General features: G+C 44.4%; 1 protein-coding gene across 2 annotated transcripts in view; it reads left to right on the top strand.

Annotated features, from left to right (window-relative positions):
- Positions 1-22,954, top strand: part of RASIP1 (Ras interacting protein 1) — a 354,699-nt gene that overhangs the window by 212,525 nt on the left and 119,220 nt on the right. For both annotated transcript variants that reach the window (XM_075276771.1, XM_075276770.1), the window contains exons 5-6: positions 10,457-11,095; positions 19,672-19,709. In XM_075276771.1, the coding sequence (XP_075132872.1) occupies positions 10,457-11,095; positions 19,672-19,709 (677 nt within the window). The remainder of the gene's footprint in view (positions 1-10,456; positions 11,096-19,671; positions 19,710-22,954) is intronic.

Genomic DNA, 22,954 nt, shown 5'->3' with positions numbered 1-22,954 from the left:
GACAGGAGTGTGCCATGACTATCTTGCTGGGATGTTTCAGCACCTATGCCCGATTCCTCAGCGTCCAATGCGTTATCCCTGATGGTGATGAGGGATTCTCGCATCACACACAGGAGGGAGATTGTGACACTCACAATTGCGTCATCACAACTGACCCTCATGGTTGACTCCTCAAAGACATGCAAGATCTCGCATAAGTCTGCCATCCATGGCCACTCATGGTGCAGAAACTGCAGAAGCTAACTCTGAGGAACCCTTGGGTTTTGGAGATGGTACTCCATCAAGGGTCTCTGCTGCTCACACACTCTACTCAACATGTGGTATGTCGAGTTCCAGCGTGTGGGGACGTCGCACATCAGCCGGTGTTCTGGCAGATGGAGGCGTTGCTGGAGGCTTCGGAGGCTAGCAGCAGCTACTGTGGACTTGCGAAAGTGGGCGCACAAGCGCCGCACTGTCACCAGTAGCTCAGCTACATTGGGGTATGTTTTCAAAAACCGTTGCACCACTATATTGAACACATGGGCCAGACATGGAACATGTCGGAGGTTGGCAAGCTCCAGAGCCGCTACCAGGTTGCGGGCGTTATCACACACGAACATGTCTGGGCCCAGGTGCAGCGGCGAGAGCCATGTTGCTGTCTCATCAAGGAGGGCATCCCTCACCTCTGAGGCAGTGTACTGTCTGTCCCCCAAGTTTATGAGCTTCAGCACGGCCTGCTGACGTCTCCCCATGCCAGTGCTGCAGCATTTCCAACTGGTAGCTGGGGTCAGTGTGATGGCGGAGGAGGTGGAGGGTGGTGGTTCAGAGCCCCTGCCAGGAATGTTGGGCGGGGAAATGAGGTAGACCGCCCCAGATTGTGACCCACTCCCAGCCTCAATTACATTCACCCAGTGTGCCGTCAGTGAAATGTAGCGTCCCTGTCATTGGCTGCCGAAATCAGGTGACCCCCATTTTAGACGAATAGTGGATTTCAAATCCGGGTCATATGAGAATGTGAACTTTGTGACTATGAGACAGGGATAGCTGTACAGGCAGGGATAGCTAGGGATAACCTTTATTTATGTGGGAATGTTATTAAAAATAACTTTTTGGGGCTCTATCGGGTGTGTAATTGTGTTTTTTGTGAGATAAACTTTTTCCCAAAGGAATGCATTGAGCAGCGTTGATTGTCCGAATGAGATACAGAAGAAGTGCAGAGACTCAGCAATGTTGAGCCAGTTCTGCTCAACTACACCGTGTGCCGGTCGGCTCTGCTGTGCGAGCTCAGCACACACTCAGCTCTGCATCACCGCTGGCATTGGCCAGCATTGATTGGCCAGTATACAGAATCAGTATTCAGAATCAGCAGAGCTGAGTGTGTGCCAAGCTCGCACAGCAGAGCCGACCGGCACACGGTGTAGTTGAGCAGAACTGGCTCAACACTGCTGAGTCTCTGCACAGCAGTGGTGAGTGTGTGCACTCGCTCAGCTCTGCTGCACACATTCACCACTGCTGTGCAGAGACTCAGCAGTGTTGAGCCAGTTCTGCTCAACTACACCGTGTGCCGGTCGGCTCTGCTGTGCGAGCTCGGCACACACTCAGCTCTGCTGATTCTGTATACTGATTCTGTATACTGGCCAATCAATGCTGGCCAATGCCAGCGGTGATGCAGACTGAGTGTGTGCCGAGCTCGCACAGCAGTGCTGACCGGCACACGGTGTAGTTGAGCAGAACTGGCTCAACACTGCTGAGTCTCTGCACAGCAGTGGTGAGTGTGTGCACTCGCTCAACTCCGCTGCATCACCGCATACCCATAGGAATGCATTGGCCAGTCTCCAGCCAATCAGCGCTGGCTCTGCCGGAGGAGGCAGAGTCTAAGGTCGGACCTGAATGGAGACTGGTGTGGAGCGATCTTAGACTTCGCCTCCTCCAGCAGAGCCAGTGCTGATTGGCCGAAGGCTGGCCAATCAACGCTGGCCAATGCATTCCTATGGGTATGCGGTGATGCAGCGGAGCTGAGCGAGTGCACACACTCACCACTGCTGTGCAGAGACTCAGCAGTGTTGAGCCAGTTCTGCTCAACTACACCGTGTGCCGGTCAGCACTGCTGTGTGAGCTCGGCACACACTCAGCTCTGCATCACCGCTGGCATTGGCCAGCGTTGATTGGCCAGTATACAGAATCAGTATACAGAATCAGCAGAGCTGAGTGTGTGACAAGCTCGCACAGCAGAGCCGACCGGCACATGGTATAGTTGAGCAGAACTGGCTCAACACTGCTGAGTCTCTGCACAGCAGTGGTGAGTGTGTGCACTCGCTCAGCTCGACTGCATCACCGCATACCCATAGGAATGCATTGGCCAGTCTCCAGCCAATCAGCGCTGGCTCTGCCGGAGGAGGCGGAGTCTAAGGTCGGACCTGAATGGAGACTGGTGTGGAGCGATCTTAGACTCCGCCTCCTCCAGCAGAGCCAGTGCTGATTGGCCGAATTCTGAAGACTGGCCAATCAACGCTGGCCAATACATTCCTATGGGAAAAAGTTAGCTTGCAAAAATCACAAGCTGACAGGGATTTACATGTAATAAAGTGACTTATATGCCCTCAGACATGCTTCCCCTGCTGTCCCAGTGTCATTCCAGGGTGTTGGTATCATTTCCTGGGGTGTCATAGTGGACTTGGTGACCCTCCTGAGACGGATTTGGGTTTCCCCACGTAATGAGTATATGTTCCCCCATAGACTATAATGGGGTTCGAAACCCGTTCGAACAGTCGAACAGTGAGCGGCTGTTCGAATCGGATTTCGAACTTCAAACATTTGGGTGTTCGCTCATCTCTAGTTGTGAGGTTGCTCTTTTTAGAGCCCCTATAGTGCAAACGGCACTATATTTGTCTGTAGCACAGACATAAAAAAAATTCCACACCACTGAAGACCGTGGCCTCGATGGAGGGGGTTTCTAGGCTGGCTACAAGAGGGAACATTTTGGGACCTGCTGGCTGTGGCCTGGCTTTGGTGAAGCAGCTGTCCTCTGCCTCTCGACATGCCTCTGCCTCTAGTCACCCTCTTTGGTGCTGCACTTCCCTCCATATCTCCACTGCTCTCCCCGCTTGACATCCGCCTGTCCAGGTCGGGTCAGTGGCCTCATCGTCCACCACCTCATCTTCCAAATCCTCCAACAGCTCCTCCTCCTCCTCTTGCGCAACGACGACGGTAACAGGCTGCCCTGATGGCAACTGTTTCTCGTCATCGTCGTCACTAAGGGACGATTGCAGGTCAACAAAAACAACCGGAGATAACGGATGCTTCAGTGTTTGTGCATCAGGGAAGTCATCTGTTACCTCTGGTGATTCAGGACATGGTGGGACAGAGAGAGGGACAGTGAATGGAGCCAAAAACAGCTCCTGGGAGGTAGGAAAGGTGGGATTAGGTTGCTGGGAAGATTGGGCATGTTGTGAGGAAGGAGGAGCAGTCTGTTGGGTAGGAGGAAGAGTTCAGGTAGAGGCTGACTGGCTGGTGGAGAATGTGCTGGAAGCATTGTCTGCCAGCCATTGTAACACCTCTTCCTGGTGCTCAGGCCTACTTAGGTTTGTACCCTGCAGCCTACTCAATGTGTTCATCAAGCCAGGGACTGTGGAGAAGCGTAATGCTTGCTGCCGCAGAGCTGTAGGCACAGTACACGCTGTTGGTTGAGCGCAACCTTGCTCCACATCTGCATTTCCACGCCCCCGTCCTCGTCCTCGTCCCCTTCCTAGTTTTGTGCATTATGGATGTACTATTCCCTTTTTGATTGTCTATACACCACAAAGAAAAGCTGTTTTCCAGCTCTATATGAACTTGTTAATACAGTGGATTGCTGCTATTTTTCAAGAAATAGCAACATTCAAGATTTTTATCAGCTATATGAACTTGGAAATGCAGTGAATTGCTGCAATTTTTCAGGCCCCCCCCAAAATTCAAGGTTTTATCAGGTATATGAACTTGGAAATGCAGTGGATTGCTGCTATTTTTCAAGAAACAGCAAAATTCAAGGTTTTTATCAGGTATATGAACTTGGAAATGCAGTGAATTGCTGCAATTTTTCAGGCCCTCCAAAAAATTCAAGGTTTTTATCAGGTATATGAACTTGGAAATGCAGTGGATTGCTGCTATTTTTCAAGAAACAGCAAAATTCAAGGTTTTTATCAGGTATATGAACTTGTAAATGCAGTGGATTGATGCTATTTTTCAGGCCCCCCCAAAAAAAAAAAAAAAAAAAAATTCAAGGCTTTCTTCAGCTCTATATGATCTAGTCACTGCTGTGTATTCCAGCTATTTTGTGTGCGGACAGCCAAAAATGAAAGCTGTTTCTCCGCTATATGTGAACTTGTAACTTTTCTGTAGCCCTGTTTTCCACCGTCCGTTGAAAGCTGGACTGATGTCCCTACAGTGTATAGCTCTGAGAAGAGCTTTTGGTTTTCTTCTTTATTTCTTGCCTGCCTATCTGAAGTTAATTGCTATCTAGCCCTCAGCAGATGTCTTTCTCTCCCTATCTCTGACTGCTGAAATGGCGAATAGGGCGGCAGCCGTTCTTATGAATGGGAGGTCACATGTTTTTGGCAGCCAATGGGTTTTATCAATTTTTTTAACTGCCTCCGTTGTCGTAGTTCCTGTCCCACCTGCCCTGCCTAGTTATTGGTGCAAAAAAAGCGCCAGGGAAGGTGGGAGGGGACACAAATTTTTACTGCGTATGCGGCCTTGTATTCGATTGTGAACGAATAAATCGAACGCCATGATATTCGATCGAATACCTATTCGATCGAACAGCGTTCGCTCATCTCTAATTGTTTATCAAGTTGAGAGACACCTTTTCTCATTTAACCTTTTGGGAAAATGAAAAATTTTGGTCTACAGTGTTTCATTGGAAAAAAGGAATTTTCCACATCCACATGGGAAACAGCTTAAAATGTTCACTGCCAAATCATGCTCTAGGAGGCTATTCTGACAACCTGCAAAAAAAAAATTCAAATAGAAGCTATCCTAAGGTTTAGGCCCCACATTGTGAAAACACAGCTTTTTTTGTTGCAGTTTTTGTTGCGTTTTGAGCCAGAGCCAAGAATGGCTGCAAAAGGAATGGGGAATATATAGGAAGTTCTTATAGTTCTACCTTCTGCTCATTCCACTCCGCTATGTGGAAACACAAAGAAAAAAAAAGGGGAGGAGTACTCAAAATGGGTTAAAAGGATACAAATTTTATTGATAAATATAAGATAGAAACATACAACAGTGAAGGGCAAGTACCATCAGACAAAGGATGTCTGAACTCAAAGCAATTCAATAGACATAAAAATGGGTATGTAAATTTGAATGGTAAGTGTATCTACAAAAATTACATAAAGGTAAGTATGGTAAAGGTACCTATAGTGACTGTAAACAATATACACAGTGCTATGACCGATAGTCCTATATCTATAAGAGCACATAGAAAGATTATAACAAAGGTCTGTCATAAAATAAGTATAGTGTGCACAAAAGGAACCATTGTGATGACCACATTTCTTCGGAGAATTACACGTCAAGGTGACATGGTGTCCAAATACTAATCCTTCTAAGTCTATATTCCAGAACCCAAAAAGCTTCTTGTCTTCTGAGCAGTTTTGTGCCCAAACAAAAGTGTTAGGTTTGTCTGGGCACAAGATATTGGGCATTGAATGGCAATTTTCTTTAAATACTTTAATTTTAACTTTGCACCTTAATTTTTAGGCTGTATCCAAACACATAAAGGCCCTAATAGGCAGAAACTGCATCACACATCTGATACATTAGTTATATAGTCAAAAGTGCAAGTGCATGTATATAAAACAAATGGAAGTGACGAAGTGCTAGACGCACGAAACGATCGTCGCTTTTTTCTTTTTTGTATCATTCTATCTTCTCTGTCCTGATGGGCGAAATGGCTGACCTTGTTTTTTAAGGATGATATAAAATGTTGCTGTTTTTAGATCCGTTGACTGGTGAGTGCCCTATTTTTCTTTTCTATTTTTTTCATGTGCCAAATGTTGATGTATTCATAATAGTGAGCACCACCAGGGATCTTTTTTCTGAGCCCATATGCAGTTTTTGCCTTAACCTGCTTATAAAGCAGTTCTGCCTCAGCTGCAGTAGTGCCACTTTTTTGCTCTTTTACATGCACTATAAACATTTACATATACTTTCCCACTTGGTCCATCACCTTAACGTTACTCCAGGAGGATACCATAGCCGCCCAGTTGCCTACTATTTCACACAGTTGGCAACCTGCGGTAATGTCTCAGGTCAGTGCCAGAACCGATTCTCATCTCTGGCACCCGCACTCAGCACTGCTGCGGGCGTCAGGTTGCTATGGCAGCTGGTAGCTGTGTGAAGCCTCCCTGGGATGTCACTTTTTACATGCTACTGCAGGCTATGCTATGTATCCTGCAATAGCAGTGCCGCTATTATGCAATGCATTGTAATGATCACACACACTGTTCAAGACCCCTAGTGGGTTTAACGACTGCACACACCACATGTTAAATAAAACATTAACAAATAGCTAGCCTGCCAAAAAAAAAACAAAAAAAAAAACAACACACAGAAACAAAAAATAACCCAAGCCCTAGAATACATATAAAACTGATTGAATACTGTGAAACACATACATCAAAGCTAGCCTTCTCTCCAAAATCAACCGTGCTACAAAGCTAGACAAAGATTTCGCCTCTGCAGTGAACGTCGTACCACAAAAACCAGGCAAAACACACAAAATCCCCTATGCGCACTCTTAACATTCGAAAACAATTCATAGCACAACTCATCAAAACTCTACCTTTCAATCCACATGTTACACATACAAAGTACACCACTACCCCCCTAAACAAGACACTCTATACATCCCCCGACACCAATGTATAACACACTTACGTCTGTCACCATATACCGCCAGTCAAAGCAACACAGTTTCTACACAGTTTACTCTTTTATTCCCGCCCTTACAATAAAAATAAAACCATATATATTTCTGAATTTTTAGGTCTGGGGACAAAAATAGCCTGGGGGCGGAGCAGAAACAGCTAAGACAATTGATCAGAGAAGGGAAAGCCAACTACAGGCGGAAGATGGAACTACAGATGGGGGAGGGTAGAATCTCGGAGGTGTGGATAGCCTTAAGGCTATATCAGAACACAAGCAAAAGACAGGGCATCGAACAGTAGGGGACAGGAAGTGGCTTAACGAGCTTAATCTATTCTTCAATAGATTCGACTCCAAGCCAATGCTTCCTCCACCAGCATGTCAGACAACCCCCCTCCCCTCACACACCAAGACCCAACCCCCAGCGACCTGCAGACAACTGCAATCTGACTATCTGATCCTGCAGGAGTCTCAGGTGTGTAGGGAAATCAAGAAGCTTAAAGCAGACAAAGCTGGAGGACCTGATGGTATAAGCGCAAGAGTTCTTAAAATGTGCAGTGACCAGCTAGGTGGTATTATTACGCACATGTACAATATGAGTCTAAAGCTAGGAGTGGTACCTCAACTGTGGAAAACATCTTGCGTGGTACCAGTCCCAAAGAAACCCAACCCGATGGGCTACAATGACTACCGACCTGTAGCACTGACATCCCACCTGATGAAGGTCCTAGAGAGACTGGTCCTGACACACCTACGCCTCCTAGTGAGCTCTGCTCTGGACCCTCTCTCCATGGTAGGAGGAGGAGTGGGGAGCAGGGGGAAAGGGGAAAATGGGGGACATGAAATTGAGAATCAGGGGGTGCCAGGGAGGCAGGAGGCCAGGGGAGTGGGGTTACAAAGAGAACCCACATAAGGAGGAGGGTTGTGAACGGGGGCCGCCCAAGAGTTTGGGGGTTCCGTGGGAGGGAGGCCCAGAGGTATGTATGTGCACCGCCGTGGGAAAGGAGGCGGGGATATGAGAGGGGTTCTACCACACACGGGGGAAATCGGAGGTGGGTTTTCAGGCCGAGGGGTGAAGTTGGTTGCTGCGGAAGCGAAGGCCGGTGGCTGGCGCGGGGCTTCCGCGGAAGGGGAGGTGGTGAAGAAGGGGGTGCAGTGGGAGGGAGGGTAGCCTAGGGCTAACGTACCATAACCAGCAACTATTGCCCACATGTACACTGCTCTTGTACATTGCAGTTCTTTATCACCTAAATATGTTTAGAAACTCTGCCATGCATAATAATTTGGAACAGTTGATTTTTTTTTTTTTTATTTGTGAAAAAATAATCACTGTTTGTCCAATAAAATTTGATTTATACCCACCATCACAATGCTCACAATACCTATTGACAACATCCTTAAAAGAGGTATAGTTTCCAAAATGGAATCCCTTTTTTAGAGACTTATAATTTACTGGTAGTTTCGGGGCAAATAAGACATAACTAACAGAAAACTATTCCAGCAAAATCTGCTTTCCAACAGCCAAATATCGTCATGTACATTTACAACAGTGTACATTTGGTATTGCCTTGTGCTGGAGAAATTATGTAATGAATTTTGCAGGAATGTTCTCCTTTAACCCCTTGTAAAAATGAATAGTTTGGGGCCAAAGCAAAACTTTATCAAAAAAGCAATTTTTCATTTTTTTGTCCCAATGTTAATGAAATCTGTGGAAGACCTTTGAGTTCAAACTGCTCATTATACCCCTTAATAAAAACCTTTGAGGGATGTAGTTTCCAACGTGGGGTCATTTTTTCGGGGATGAGGCATTTTCCAGTGCGCTGAAACTTTAGGGGATCTGGAAATAAGACATGGCACCTGGAAAGTAATCCAGCTCTGTTTTTAAGATTTTTTTTTTTAAGATCTGCTTTTTAAACCCCAGTGGCACTCCTTCTTTTTGGGACACTACCAAACAACAGTTTACATCCACATTTGGAGTATCTCTGTGCTTGGGAAATATTGCATAACAAATTGTGAGATGAATTTTCTCCTTTAGGCTGAGGTCCCACATTGCGGAAAGGCAGCTTTTTTTGTTGCAGATTTTGTTGTGGTTTTTGTGCCAAAGCCAGAAGTGGATTGAGCAGATGGGAAAAAGTATAAGAACTTTATTTATATTTCCTATTCCTTATGTTGGCTTTGGCTCAAAAAAATGCAACAAAATCTGCAAAAAAAAGCTGCATCATGGGGCCTTAGCCTTAATCTTTTGTGAATGTGTAAATTTTAGGGCTAAATGAACAATTTGAAGAAAAATTAAATGTCTAAATTTTCACCACCTTTTAACGTTTGAAGACATATCAAACTTACCAAATGTGGTTTTGAGTTATACTAGGGGGATTTATAAGGGCTTTAAATATATACACCCTAATATGTGAAAAAGAACAAACACCGGGTGGCACTACTAAGACCTCAAATTCCATTCTTAGGGAGGGTTCACACGGTGTAACGTGCCGTGTGATGTGGCACGTAGACGCCGCGTGACCTTTTGCAGGCCGTTCACGCTCCCATTGATTTCAATGGGAGCGGGGATCGTATGCGGCGCGCTATTTTGCAGCCATGATTTTGTGGCCGCTAAATCACGGCCGCAAAATAGTGCGGCGCATACGATCCCCGCTCCCATTGAAATCAATGGGAGCGTGAACGGCCCGCAAAAGGTCACGCTGCACGTTACACTGTGTGAACCCTCCCTTAGACTATTTAAAGGCAGAGACATATGTGGGTCATATATGTTCAGTGATATCTTGTAAATGCAGTGCTCTTCAACCCAAACACAATATTTCAAATGTGAAAGTGGAGAGAACAGATCGGGGGGCGCTCTCCCGAAGCAGATATCTTCTTAAAATCAGTCCTTTATTATATGAATATAAAAACAAATGTGAGGGGATGATAGCACGTTCACATGGATTAGGCAACAGCCATTTCGCTCTTGCAAACAGTGCTTTCTCAAGCCATACACATGCTAGTCCAATACACCCAATAAACAATATACACCCTGAAAATCAGTTTGTGATAAAATGGCATACAGTGAATGACAAAGTTTAAAAATACAATTAGAAAGTTTACTGTTTAGCAATGTTGTATGTGCCAAATTGCCTTAAACATATGCTGTGGAAACAGTGGTCAAAACATTATTTGCAATTGACTTAGGGTCAGTGCACACAGAGTTTTTTGGTGCTGATTTTGATGCTGAATCCACCTCAAAATCAGCCTCCAAAAAAAGCCTTGTGCACTGACCCTTAAAGGTCTTATTCAAACTGGTCTGCTTTTTCTAGAGACAGTGCCACTTTTCTCTATGGGCTTAGCACCCAAACAATTGAAAAGTGATTTACTGAAAGATCAGACCCAGCCCATTGGCAAGAGTAGCTCTCTTTTAAAGGATTTAAAACTGACCATTTTTCCAGACAACTACTGTAATTATATTTTTGGTAATCTGACGACTGTACATTTTGTATTTCATTATAAAATATGTAATATAAAAAAGGCATATAATGTTTAATAAATAATTTAATACTTAAATATGTTTTTCTTTGTGTTTTAGGATTTTGTCATATATGTCATGACTAGGAAAAAACATCTATTTGGAAAATCAGAAAAAGCTTCAAGAGATAAAGGTCATTATGTTGATACCTTTCTGTCTGCACCAGATATACTTCCTCGCCACTGTTGTGTATGGCGTCTGGATTCTTCTACTCAAAAGAATATAGTCCGTGTAAGGCCTTATCGAGGGGCACTTGTTACTCACAATGGCAGAGTTCTCCAAAGAGAAGCTGAACTGCATACAGGGGATTTATTAGGGCTTGGAGAGCATTTTTTATTCATGTACAAGGACCCTAGAATAACCCAAACTCGACCAGCCTGGCTTCCGCAATCCTGGTCTACCTCTGGGTTGAGTGGAGCATTTTCATGTCAGATGTGTGGTAGATCACTTCAGGAGCGTCAAGAGGCTGTTCAGGCTTACATAGAAAGTAGAGAGTTAATCCTACAATATCGCTCTCAAGAAGAAGATGCTGTGTTGAAGGAGATTATCGAAAAATCTCGTAACTCAAAAGTTGAATTTAAGCTTTCTCCTGCGTACTTCTTTAGTCTTTGCATTGAACATTCCACTCAAGCTTTGGACCCTGGACACTTTCCTAAACTAGTAATGAAGATTGCCACCATTATAAAAGAAGTTGTATGGGTAAGGTGATTCATTTCTTTATTGAGTTGTGTAAACGCAATCTATTGCATCCATGAACTAACTAAATAGGCCTAAATATATTTGTCAGGTAATCACCCTTCCCTACCAGACACTGCAACTCCCCCAGTCAAGATACACTTCCACCCAGCTGTCGGTTCATTATTCACTGCACTGTGATGTCAGCTCACTGCAGTAAACATTAATAATTTGCTTTCTGGGAGATCCTCCCTTGACTTAATTCAATGTCATTTTTTATTAGGTTTCTTTGGGTTTATGAACACAGTGTCTTGTGTATGTAAGGCAGGAACTTAACAGCCGAGCCACAGCTTCAGCCACTCTCTAGCATTTTGTAAACATTTTTTTTAAACATAGATGATGAAGAATATGGCACTGGCATTATTATATTCCACATTCTATTTTAGTTGCATGAGATATGTACACCACTCATAGGGATTTTGATGAATCATTCCAATATTTATAGTAATTGCTAAATAGCACAAATAAAATGACATAATAGTTTATTTTATTTATTATTTATTATTATATGTGTTGGGGGCATAGACCCCCAGAGCGTATGTTGTTGTAGTTTCAAATTAAATAACAGGCCAAGATCGGCTAAAGTCATCTTTGACCTGGAGAATCACGAAGACACAGATGGTGGTGTATCAAAATGGATTCTGATTTATTGTTACAGAGAGGTAGTATTTATACAGACAAAAGCAGGTTGGACTTGACATGATTGGTTATAACGTAAGCTGTGGCACATGACTATTGGATATGGTCTAATGTAATCTGCATCTCATTATTACACTCCAACCTGGGATGACCTTTCTCATGACATAAAGAATAATCTAAAATATTTATGTGTAAACCAACATCTTACACTAATTCTAGATGTATATATCACAGCAAGAGAGATAATGATCACATGCTGTCTGACGAGTCTGGTTTTGGCCTAATGATCAACAGGTTACAGAACCGGTTTCTACACACACCTTCAAAGATGAGACCCTTACCACAAACAGATAAGGAGTTATAACCCATCCATTAACATTCCACACGCTTTATCCCCTAAAGGGGTCTCTTAGACTCTAAACAGACATTCTTATAAAGCTTCTATAAGAAAAAGGTTACAAGATGGCTGACAGAATACAAGATGGAGGATGTGATCCTAACATATGGAATTGGAATATATTTAGCAGTACTCTTTCAATGAAGACCACACTACTCAAAAATGACTCCCACTTTTGCCATTTGCAAATTTTCCTGTGAAGGGCTCTGTTGATGTCTTTATCACAAACACACCTGTCTAGGTATATCACTGATCAATAGAGATTTATTGAGGGACGTAACATGTGCAGTATTACTACAGCATCTCATCAAGTCTTCCATTGTTCTTGTATTTTTTAACTTCTTTCAGCCCACCCTTAGATTATATATGTCCAGGTGGTCCACTTCTAACCCTACAAGGATATATATATTCGAACATATATATTGCAAAGTTAGTCTGCCTCACAAGATTGTGTAGCCATGGGCTTAATATGCCGGCTGTTAGTACAGTCGGACATCTCATAGACAATGCAGGGATGATTTTTTACTATCCCTGCCTTCCTGATCACTGTATACACAGTGCTCAATGAGTGCTGTGTGCACAGCTATGGAAGTCACTATGATGCGGCTCCTTTATGTCCCAACGAAAGGAACTCTGAGAGCTGTTGGATCTTAGAGGACCCAGTTCAGCTCTGGAGTACAGCATACAGCTGTATTCCTCCTGTAACCAGGGCTGTAGGTATCACTCCCAGCTACAGGAGATATCATCATCATCATCATAAAAAAGAGTTAAAAATAAGGTCTATTATGACCTTATGAAGACGTACAATGTGCTATAATAATAATAATAATAATAATAATAATAACAATAATAATAATAATAATTAGAGATGAGCGAACAGTGAAATATTCGAGATTCGTTTCGAGTAGAGCCTCAATATTCGACTACTCAATTGAATATCGAATAATGGGTTATAGTCTATGGGAAAAAATGCTTGTTTCAGGGGAAACCACTATTCGACTAAAGGAGAGTCACCAAGCCCACGAATAGCAGGAGGAGAGTGTTTTGGAGGAGCTCTGTGCAGTTAAAGCGCAAGGACCCCATTATAGTCTATGGGCTCCGTGCGCTTTAACTGCACAGCGCTTGTAGTTGCCCTGATAAAAAGTAAGCTCCCTCGTAACCGCAAGCTGACAGCTCTCTCAACTAGCAAAGAAGACCCTGCGGCAAATCAACGCTGTTTCTGCAGCAGGCTCGTCCTTGCTAATCGGGAGAGCTGGCAGCTTGCTGTTATGAGGGAGCTGACTTTTTTGTCATAGGAATGCAATGACCAGCGTTGATTGACCAGAGTACAGCATTCGGCCAATCAACGCTGGTTCTGCTGGAGGCTCGTGTTTGAGGAGGCGGAGTCTCTCCACCAACAGGGGGCCCCGAAGCTGCAGCAACGGCTGAGACACAGGAGCTGCAGGTCTGGCTCCTCTCAGCGCTTCAGGATGTTCCCCCTCTCTCCCCCCTCCCTTTCTCTGTCTGTCCTTTGCCCACCAATGAGAGGGCTGAGGAGAGCCCAGGAGGCGGGGCTTATCCCTGCCAAGCTCCTGCCATCCTGCACTCAAGAGGAGAGGAAGAAGTAAGGAAGAAGGAAAATGAAACTAAAGAAAGAAAACAGGTAACAGGTACATACTGGGGTTACTATACTTATTGATATCAGGCATTTGGGGTGATTACTTTTGTTTTAGTAACTCCATGTGCCTCATATTAATAGAAGTTAACCCTATCATGTCCCTCACATTAACCCCTGTGTGCCTCACAATTGTCCAGGTATAGCGGTCAGCGGGTGACGTGACAGTATTTAGTCCTGTAGGGGCCCCTATGGGACATTATACTGTGTGCAGTGGCCACTATGGGACATAATACTGTGTACAGTGGCCACTATTGGGTATAATACAGTGTGCAGGGGCCTCTAAGGGACATAATACTGTGTGCAGGGGACACTATGGGGCATAATACAGTGTGCAGGGGCCACTTTGGGACATAATACTGTGTGCAGTGGCCATTATGGGGCATAATACTGTGTGCAGGGGCCACTATGGGGTATAATACTGTGTGCAGAGGCCACTATGGGGCATAATACTGTGTGCAGGGGCCACTATGGGGTATAATACTGTGTACAGGGGCCACTATGGGGGATCATACTGTGTGTAGGGGCCACTATGGGGCATAATACTGTGTGCAGGGTCCACTATTGGTCATAATAGAGCGCACAGGAATGCGTAGGAGGGACTCCGTCGAGATCTTCGGTGTCGGGGGGCCCCATGTCAAAAGTTCACCACGGGGCCCCGCCATTCCTAGTTACGCCACTGCATATATATACAGTGTTGGCCAAAAGTATTGGCACCCTTGCAATTCTGTAAGATAATACTCATTTTCTTCCAGAAAATGATTGCAAGCACAAACTCTTTGGTATTAATGTCTTCATTTATTTTGCTTGCAATGAAAAACACAAAAGCGAGTTAAACAAAAGTCAAATCATTGATCGTTTTACACAAAACTCCAAAAATGGGCCAGACAAAAGTATTGGCACCCTCAGCCTAATACGTGGTAGCACAACTTTTAGACAAAATAACTGCAAACAACCGCTTCCGGTAACCATCAATGAGTTTTTTACAATGCTCTGCTGGAATTTTAGACCATTCTTCTTTGGCAAACTTCTCCAGGTCCCTGAGATATCTCTCCACAGGTGTTCTATGGGATTCAGGTCTGGACTCATTGCTGGCCACTTTAGAAGTCTCCAGTGCTTTCTCTTAAACCATTTTCTAGTGCTTTTTGAAGTGTGTTTTGGGTCATTGTCCTGCTGGAAGACCCATGACCTCTGAGGGAGACCCAGCTTTCTCACACTGGGCCCTGCATTATGCTGCAAAATTTGTTGGTAGTCTTCAGACTTCATAATGCCATGCACACGGTCAAGCAGTCCAGTGCCAGAGGCAGCAAAGCAACCCCAAAACATCAGGGAACCTCTGCCATGTTTGACTGTAGGGACCGTGTTCTTTTCTTTGAAGGCCTCTTTTTTATCCTGTAAACTCTATGTTGATGCCTATTCCCAAAAAGCTCTACTTTTGTCTCATCTGACCAGAGAACATTCTTCCAAAATGTTTTTGGCTTTCCCAGGTAATTTTTGGCAAACTCCAGTCTGGCTTTTTTATGTCTCTGGGTAAGAAGTGGGGTCTTCCTGGATATCCTATTATACAGTCCCTTTTCATTCAGACGCCGACGGATAGTATGGGTTGACACTGTTGTACTCTCGGACTGCAGGGCAGTTTGAACTTGTTTGGATTTTAGTCGAGGTTCTTTATCCACCATCCTCAAAATCTTGCGTTGAAATCTCTCGTCAATTTTTCTTTTCCATCCACATCTAGGGAGGCTAGCCACAGTGCCATGGGCTTTAAACTTTTTGATGACACTGCGCACGGTAGACACAGGAACATTCAGGTCTTTGGAGATGAACTTGTAGCCTTGAGATTGCTCATGCTTCCTCACAATTTTGCTTCTCAAGTCCTCAGACAGTTCTTTGGTTTTCTTTCTTTTCTCCATGTTCAATGTGGTACACACAAGGACACAGGTCAGAGGTTGAGTCAACTTTAAGCCATTTCAACTGGCTGCAAGTGTGATTTAGTTATTGCTACCAACCTGTTAGGTGCCTCAGGTAAGTAGCAGGTGCTATTAAGTACACAAATTAGAGAAGCATCACATGATTTTTCAAACAGTGCCAATAATTTTGTCCACCCCCTTTTTTATGTTTGCTGTGGAATTATATCCAATTTGGCTTTTTGACAATTCTTTTTGTGGTTTTCCATTGAAGACAAATTAAATAAAGATAATAATACCAAGGAATTTGTGATTGCAATCATTTTCTGGAAGAAAATGAGTATTATCTGAGGGTTCTTGGTCCAGAACCTGAGCGGCTCCCATTGATTTCCCTTGTTACCATAGGGCAGGGGCGTAACTACCATAGAGGCAGCGGAGGCAGCTGCCACAGGGCCCGGGCCATTAGGGGGCATTTTTATTTTTGTTTTAATAGGCCGTTACGGGCCCTATTCACTTGCCGATCCTGGCTGGGCCGAGATCAGTAAGTGACATTGCGGGCCCCACAAATACTATCAATATACTCGGGGGTCTTTGCAGACCCCTGAGTATAATGATCGGCGGACCGGGAAAGGTAAGAAACATAAAAAACAGTGTTACTTACCTCTCCACGATCCTGCCAGGCCTCCTTCCTGACATTCTTTATGACATCTCTGACGTCACATGAACCCGGCCTACGTCCCGGGTCATGTGACGTCTGACGTCATTTCAGAAGGACGGCAGCGGAGAAGACAGCGTAGGAGCCAGGGGACAGGTAATAACAGTAATTTTTTATGTTTTTATTCCCCCGGGTCTCCGATTATTATACTCTGGGGTCTGAAAAGACCCCATAGTATAATAATTGTTTATGGGTGTTCACTATGGGGTATAATACTGTGTGCAGGGGACACTATTGGGGATGGTATTGTGTGCAGGGTCAGTAAGGGACATAATACTGTGTGCAGGGGCCAGTAAGGGACATAATACTATGTGCAGGGGCCACTATGGGATATAATACTGTGTGCAGGGGCCAGTAAGGCACAAAATACTGTGTGCAGGGGCCAGTAAGGGACATAATACTATGTGCAAGGGCTACTATGGGACATAATACTGTATGAAGGGTCCACTATGGGGCATAATACTGTGTGCAGGGGCCACTATGGGGCATAATAGAGCACGCAGGAATGTGTAGTAGGGGGTCGGTTGAGGTCTTCGCCGTTGGTGTCGGAAGGGGGGAGGGCACATATACACGTGTAAGAATGTGAGCGCTCAAAACAGAATCTCATTCATTTCAATGTGTTGTTACAGGCGTATAACACGCGTAATTTTGCACGCGTAATTTTGCACGCGCCTATAACGACACATTGAAATGAATGAGATTCTGTTTTGAGCACTCACATTCTGACACGTGTATACATACCAGAATGCACCCGTTAACTCCGTGTGAACTGGCCCTAACTAGATATAAGCGAACAGTAAAATATTTGATGTTCGTTATTCATTTCGAATAGCATCTCAATATTCGACTATTAGAACGAATATCGAACCCCATTATAAGTCTATGGGAGAAAATGCTTCGTTTCAGGGGATCCCACCATTCGACTCAGGAAGGTCACCAAGTCCACTATCACACCTCAGCAAATGATGCCAACACCTCTGAAATGCAACTGGGACAGCAGGGGAAGCATGTCTGGGGGCATCTAACACACCAAAGTCCCTGTACCCTGTTTCCCCAAAAATAAGACAGTTTCTTATAATTAATTATCTAACGAAATATATGACCTTTCTTATTTTCGGGGGATGTCTTATGCAGCGGCTGGAGCAGGGAACAATCGGCAGTCATGCTGATGCTTCCTTAGCGGAGCGCCGGCATGACTGCCGGTTGTATGTGATCCAGAAGGTGAAGGGGGGGGAGTGTCTTATTTTCGGGGAAACAGGGTATTACCCCACTATCACAGCCTAACAACTACACACTTTCCACATTCAAAAAAACCTCTATCAAAGTGGGAAAATACCTGGAAACCTTCTTTACTCCCCAAATGGATGGACACAAACCCAATTTTAAGCTAAAAAAACATTAACAAGCACCCCTTTTAATCACGTTGCCCATGACAACCACAGATGGAATAGACAATGGGAAATCCAAAAGCCCTCACCCTTAACTGTCATTTTGAGTGTGTGTGATGTGGTAAGACCTTCCAAAATTCACTTTTCTAGCCCTTAACAGGAGCCCTTCCAAATTAAGTTACAGGCCCTTAAGCTGAGCTACCAGCAGAGATTGAGGCCCTTTAGGTGACTTCAGCCTTTTACCTGCAGAGTTTTAGGCCCTTTAACTTAGTTCAGCCTTGCACCAGCAGAGATTTGTTGGTTCTTTGGGTGAGTTGAGCCTATAAACAGCAGAGATTCAGATTTTGTCCCTTAGAGTGAGTAGAGCCTTTAAAACACAATGCTTTTGGCCCTTGGTGTGAGTAAAGCCTTTAAAAAGCAGTGTTTTGGGCCCTTGGAGTGAGTAGAGCCTTGCACCTGCAGTGTTTCTGGCCCTTGGAGTGAGTAGAGTCTTTAAAAAGCAGAGGTTTTGGCCCTTGGAGTAAGTAGAGCCTCGCACCAGCAGTGTTTTTGGCCCTTGGCGTGATTAGAGCCTTTAAAATACAGTGTTTTTGGCCCTTGGCATGAGTAGAGCCTCACACCAGCAGTGTTTTTGGCCCTTGCAGTGAGTAGAGCCTTTAAAATACAGTGCTTTTGGCCTTTGGAGTGAGTACAGCCTTTAAAATACAGTGTTTTATGCCCTTTTGGTGACAAGAGTCATGCAGCAGCAGTGTTTTATTTTTTGTCCCTTGGGGTGACTAGAGCCATGCAGCAGCAGTGTTTCATCCTAAAAAACTTGATTTCAGGCCCTTTGGGGTGAGCCCTAAAACATTAATTTTCAGGCCCTTGGGGTGAGCCCTAAAATATTAATTTTCAGGCCCTTGTGGTGAGCCCTAAAACATTAATTTTCAGGCCCTTGGGCTGAGCCCTAAAACACTAATTTTCAGGCCCTTGGGGGGAGCCCTAAAACATTAATTTTCAGGCCCTTGGGGGGAGCCCTAAAACATTAATTTTCAGGCCCTTGGGGGGAGCCCTAAAAAATTAGATTGCAACTCCTTGGGGGTGAGCCCTAAAAAATTATTTTGCAGGCCCTTGGGCTGGAGCCCTAAAAATTGAATTGCAACCCCCCGGGGGGGGGGAGATGATGGAAGTATATATATATATATATATATATATATATATATATATATATAGTATAAGGTTATGTGTATTGTGTATTGGAATTTGTATTGGCCAAAACCATCAATTTCTCTAGGTTCTGCCAGCCATCTCATCTATATAAAAATTATAAAAGTTTTCCAATGCTCCCCTGATAGCAGATGTTGGAGAAGTAAGGAATCAGATCATGAAGTTGGATTTCAAATGCCTAATCTCTTTGTTTTTGTGGATATAAGCCAATGCCAGAGGAGTCTGGCAGCTGCGTTCACCACTCTCATCTAGCATATGTACAATGAGGGCTATATTTTATCTGTCAGGATTTTCTTTCCAGCTGTTGCACCTTTAACATTATCTTGCCAACCTGGGAAGCGTTTGCAGTTTTAGAAACTTCCTAGTTTGGTCCAGTTAACCACTGAGGAGGCCTATTTAAAACCCTACCCTCCTGACACTAGTGCCAATTAACTTAGTTTTCTATTCCTAGTTTGGATATCCATGTTTTGTCTGTAAATTCCCGTTTGCTTACTGACCTCTGTCTTACTCCCTGGATTTCCAAGCTATGTCATAAGCAACCATCAGATTCACATGACATTATATAATACTGGACAATTAATCACAATATGAAATTGTAAACAGTTTTTAATTAAGTTTTTTTTTTCCTTTTTTCCAGGAGAAGATCAAAGAGATTGGAGACAAACAACCAGAAAAGTAAGTGTCCTTGTTTATAAACCGAGCCAATGTGTATCATAAACATACCTTAGTCTGCTGCACCTTCCTATACAGAAGGATACGATAAGAACAAATACCGTGTATTATATAATTTTTCTTTTTACAATGAGAGTCAATGAATGATATATGCCAGTGCATGCCTGTCAAGTGGCATTCATTGCAGCCTTCTATATGTAAGACTATAGTTCTATGCATGTCTCTGATGGAAGGAAAAAAGAACATGTGAAAAGGGCCTTAGATACTGTAACTAGTATGGGGAAGGTACCTCGGTAGTAACAGTAGTGCGGATCCAACCAGTCAGGGACACAAAATATGCAGGAAACAGGTTTATTTAAAAACAAAAAAAATAAAAACAGATAAACCTTAACTTCAGGCAGAAAATGAGCAAAATAAAATACAGCCTTATCTCCAGGCAAAACAATAAGAAGCAAAATCTTGCTTGTCTGAGCAACTAACTACCGTATTTTTCGGACTATAAGACGCACTGAACTATAAGACGCACCTAGGTTTTAGAGGAGGAAAATAGGAAAAAAAAATTTTGAAGCAAAAACTGGTAAAATATTTAATATATGGGAGTTGTAGTTTTGCAACAGCTGCAAGGCCACATTGACAGGTGACCCTGCAGCTGTACGGGGATGCATAGAGCGTTTTTTTTGCGGGGCCAGCTGTACTTTTTAGTTATACCATTTTGGGGGATATCTATTGCTTAGATCACCTTGTATTGAAAAAAAAACAGGAGGTGATGTAGAACTTTTATTTATTTCATATTTTTAAAGGTTTTTTTTTTTTTTTTTACTATTTTATTCCCCCCCGGGGGCTTGAACCTGCGGTCACTTGATCGCAAGTCCCATAGACGGCAATACAACTGTATTGTCGTCTATGGGACATTCTGTATATTAGTATTACGGCGGCTGGTCATAGACCCAGCCGCAATACTAATATATAGCAGTGACAGACCCAGGAGCCTCATTAGGCTCCCGGCTGTCACCCAAACAGGTAGGCTCCTGCGATATTGCCACGCAGGAGCCGGCCTGCAACTTTACAGGTACGGGGCCGGTTGGGACCGGCCCCGGGGAAGAAGGGGCCACGGATACTGACCTGGCATCCGCTGTACTAGAGAGGCGGATGCCGGGGAGGGATAGACGCCGGTGCCTGAGACATCGCTACGATCCTCTGCCCTGCATGAAGCCAGCGGCGGGGGCACGGAGGAGCAGAATAGCATCACCCCTGCCGCTGCTGGCTTCATGCAGGGCAGAGGAGCGCAGCGATGTCTCAGACCCCGGCACCTGTAATGGCGTCTATCACTTGCCGGCTTCCGCCTCTCTATTACAGCGGATGCCAGGCGCCACCTTCAGACTATAAGACGCACCCTTCTTTTCCCCCAAAATTTTGGGGAAAAAAAGTGCGTCTTATAGTCCGAAAAATACGGTAAACAGTAAAAATAAACTAACTAAATGTGTGGCTTGTTATCAGTTGCACGAACAAACTAATAAGCACTCTACAATCTCACCAGACTCAGAGCAACAGGACAGACCCAGATGCCTCCCCTCAATCCCTGGATCTGCCCTGAAGTGCAGGATCTGCAGGCTTTTCTTCACCAAGTAATGAGCCTAGGACCCACACCTGAGGCTGAGGCCTACTCAAGACCTGCACTGGACCACACATACGTTAAAAATCTGGGGAAGATATAGTGTTATTCCAGCATTCTGTCTGTCACCTTCTCATACTAGGTATTTTTGGTAACTAATCATAGCCTGTTTGCCTAAACATTTGGCATACCTCCCAACTTTTAAAGGAAATAATGCCAGTAAATTGGAATTCCCATGAAGTGACCCCTTACAGAAATGTAAATGAACATATTACCACTTTTCTGGCACCTTAGAGGATCTGCAAACATGACATGTTGTCCAGATAGCAAACATCTAAATATGTGCTCCAAAAGCCTCACTCTTTCCATTCTGTACCCTGCCGTGTTCCCAAACTACAGTTTATGACCACATACATGACAACATGATAATATATTTAATGTCATATGTGTGTATAAACTGCTGTTTGAAACACACAACCAGGTGCAGAAGGCAAGGAGTGCCTTTAGTTTTTGGACACCAAAAAGACCCCAAAATTGCCCCTACAAAAAGGAGTCATTTTGTGGGGAATTCCAATTTACTTGCAACTCCATGGTGTCTAGAAAGCCCCTCTAAATCTATACTCCTAAAGCTAAAAAGTGCAGTGCTCATTCAGTTCTGCGTCCTCCTGTGTGCCTAAGCGGCAGTTTACTCTCATATATACAACTTTTTTGTACTTGGAAAAACCCACTTAATAGATTTATGAGTATGTGTCACTGATGACACAAAGTGGGCACAACATATTGGGCACTAAAATGGCAAATTTCTATGAAAAATTCAAATTTCACTTTGTACATTAATTTATGGGAAGCAGTCTTGGGTTTAAAATGATAATGTTGTGTGGTACCAGTTCCAAAGACACTTAATCTGATGGACCTCAATGGCTACAGACCTGTAGCACTGACATCCCACTTGATGTCAACAGCATTCAGCCAGAGCTACTGAGAAACAAGCTAGACCAGGGGTGCCCAATACGTCAATCGCGATCTACCGGTTGATCACAATGGATGTATGGGTTGATTGCGGGATGCAGCCAGGAATCCCCACTGTCTGCTTCTTCACATCGCAGGCTGAGAGTTATCTCTGTACACTGGCAGGCTGGGGCTGCGGCAGCCCCGCCTGCCAGTGTCCGTAGATGACTCTCAGCCTGCGCTGTGAACAAGCACTTGCAGGCCGCTCTTAGGGATGGAGGGGGCCGGGGTGCTGCTTCTTCACAGCGCAGGCTGAGAGTCATCTACGGACACTGGCAGGCGGGGCTGCTGCAGCCCCAGCCTGCCAGTGTCCAGAGATAACTCAGTGTGCGATGTGAAGAAGCAGACAGCGGGGATGCCTGGGCGGCCACCTCTCACGATCCGCCCGGCCACGCCCACATGCCCAGTCCCGCCCATAGACATGTCCCGTTCCGCCTACAGGCCCGCCCCGGCCCCGCCCACAAGAAGTGGGTAGTCGATCTTAGGGCTTGGTCATTTAAAGAAGTAGCTCACATGCTGAGAAAGTGTGAGCACCCCTGAGCTAGACCTTGTTGGAGTGGACCATCACCTGTCCAACTGGATCCTAGACTACCTCACAAACTTAGCTCAGGGCTGTGTGACTAACACT

The sequence above is a fragment of the Leptodactylus fuscus genome, chromosome 6, assembly GCF_031893055.1.
Source record: "Leptodactylus fuscus isolate aLepFus1 chromosome 6, aLepFus1.hap2, whole genome shotgun sequence".
NCBI classification, from domain to species: domain Eukaryota; kingdom Metazoa; phylum Chordata; class Amphibia; order Anura; family Leptodactylidae; genus Leptodactylus; species Leptodactylus fuscus.
The sequence above is the reverse complement of the archived record's forward strand: the minus strand, read 5'-3'. Positions and strand labels throughout refer to the sequence as shown.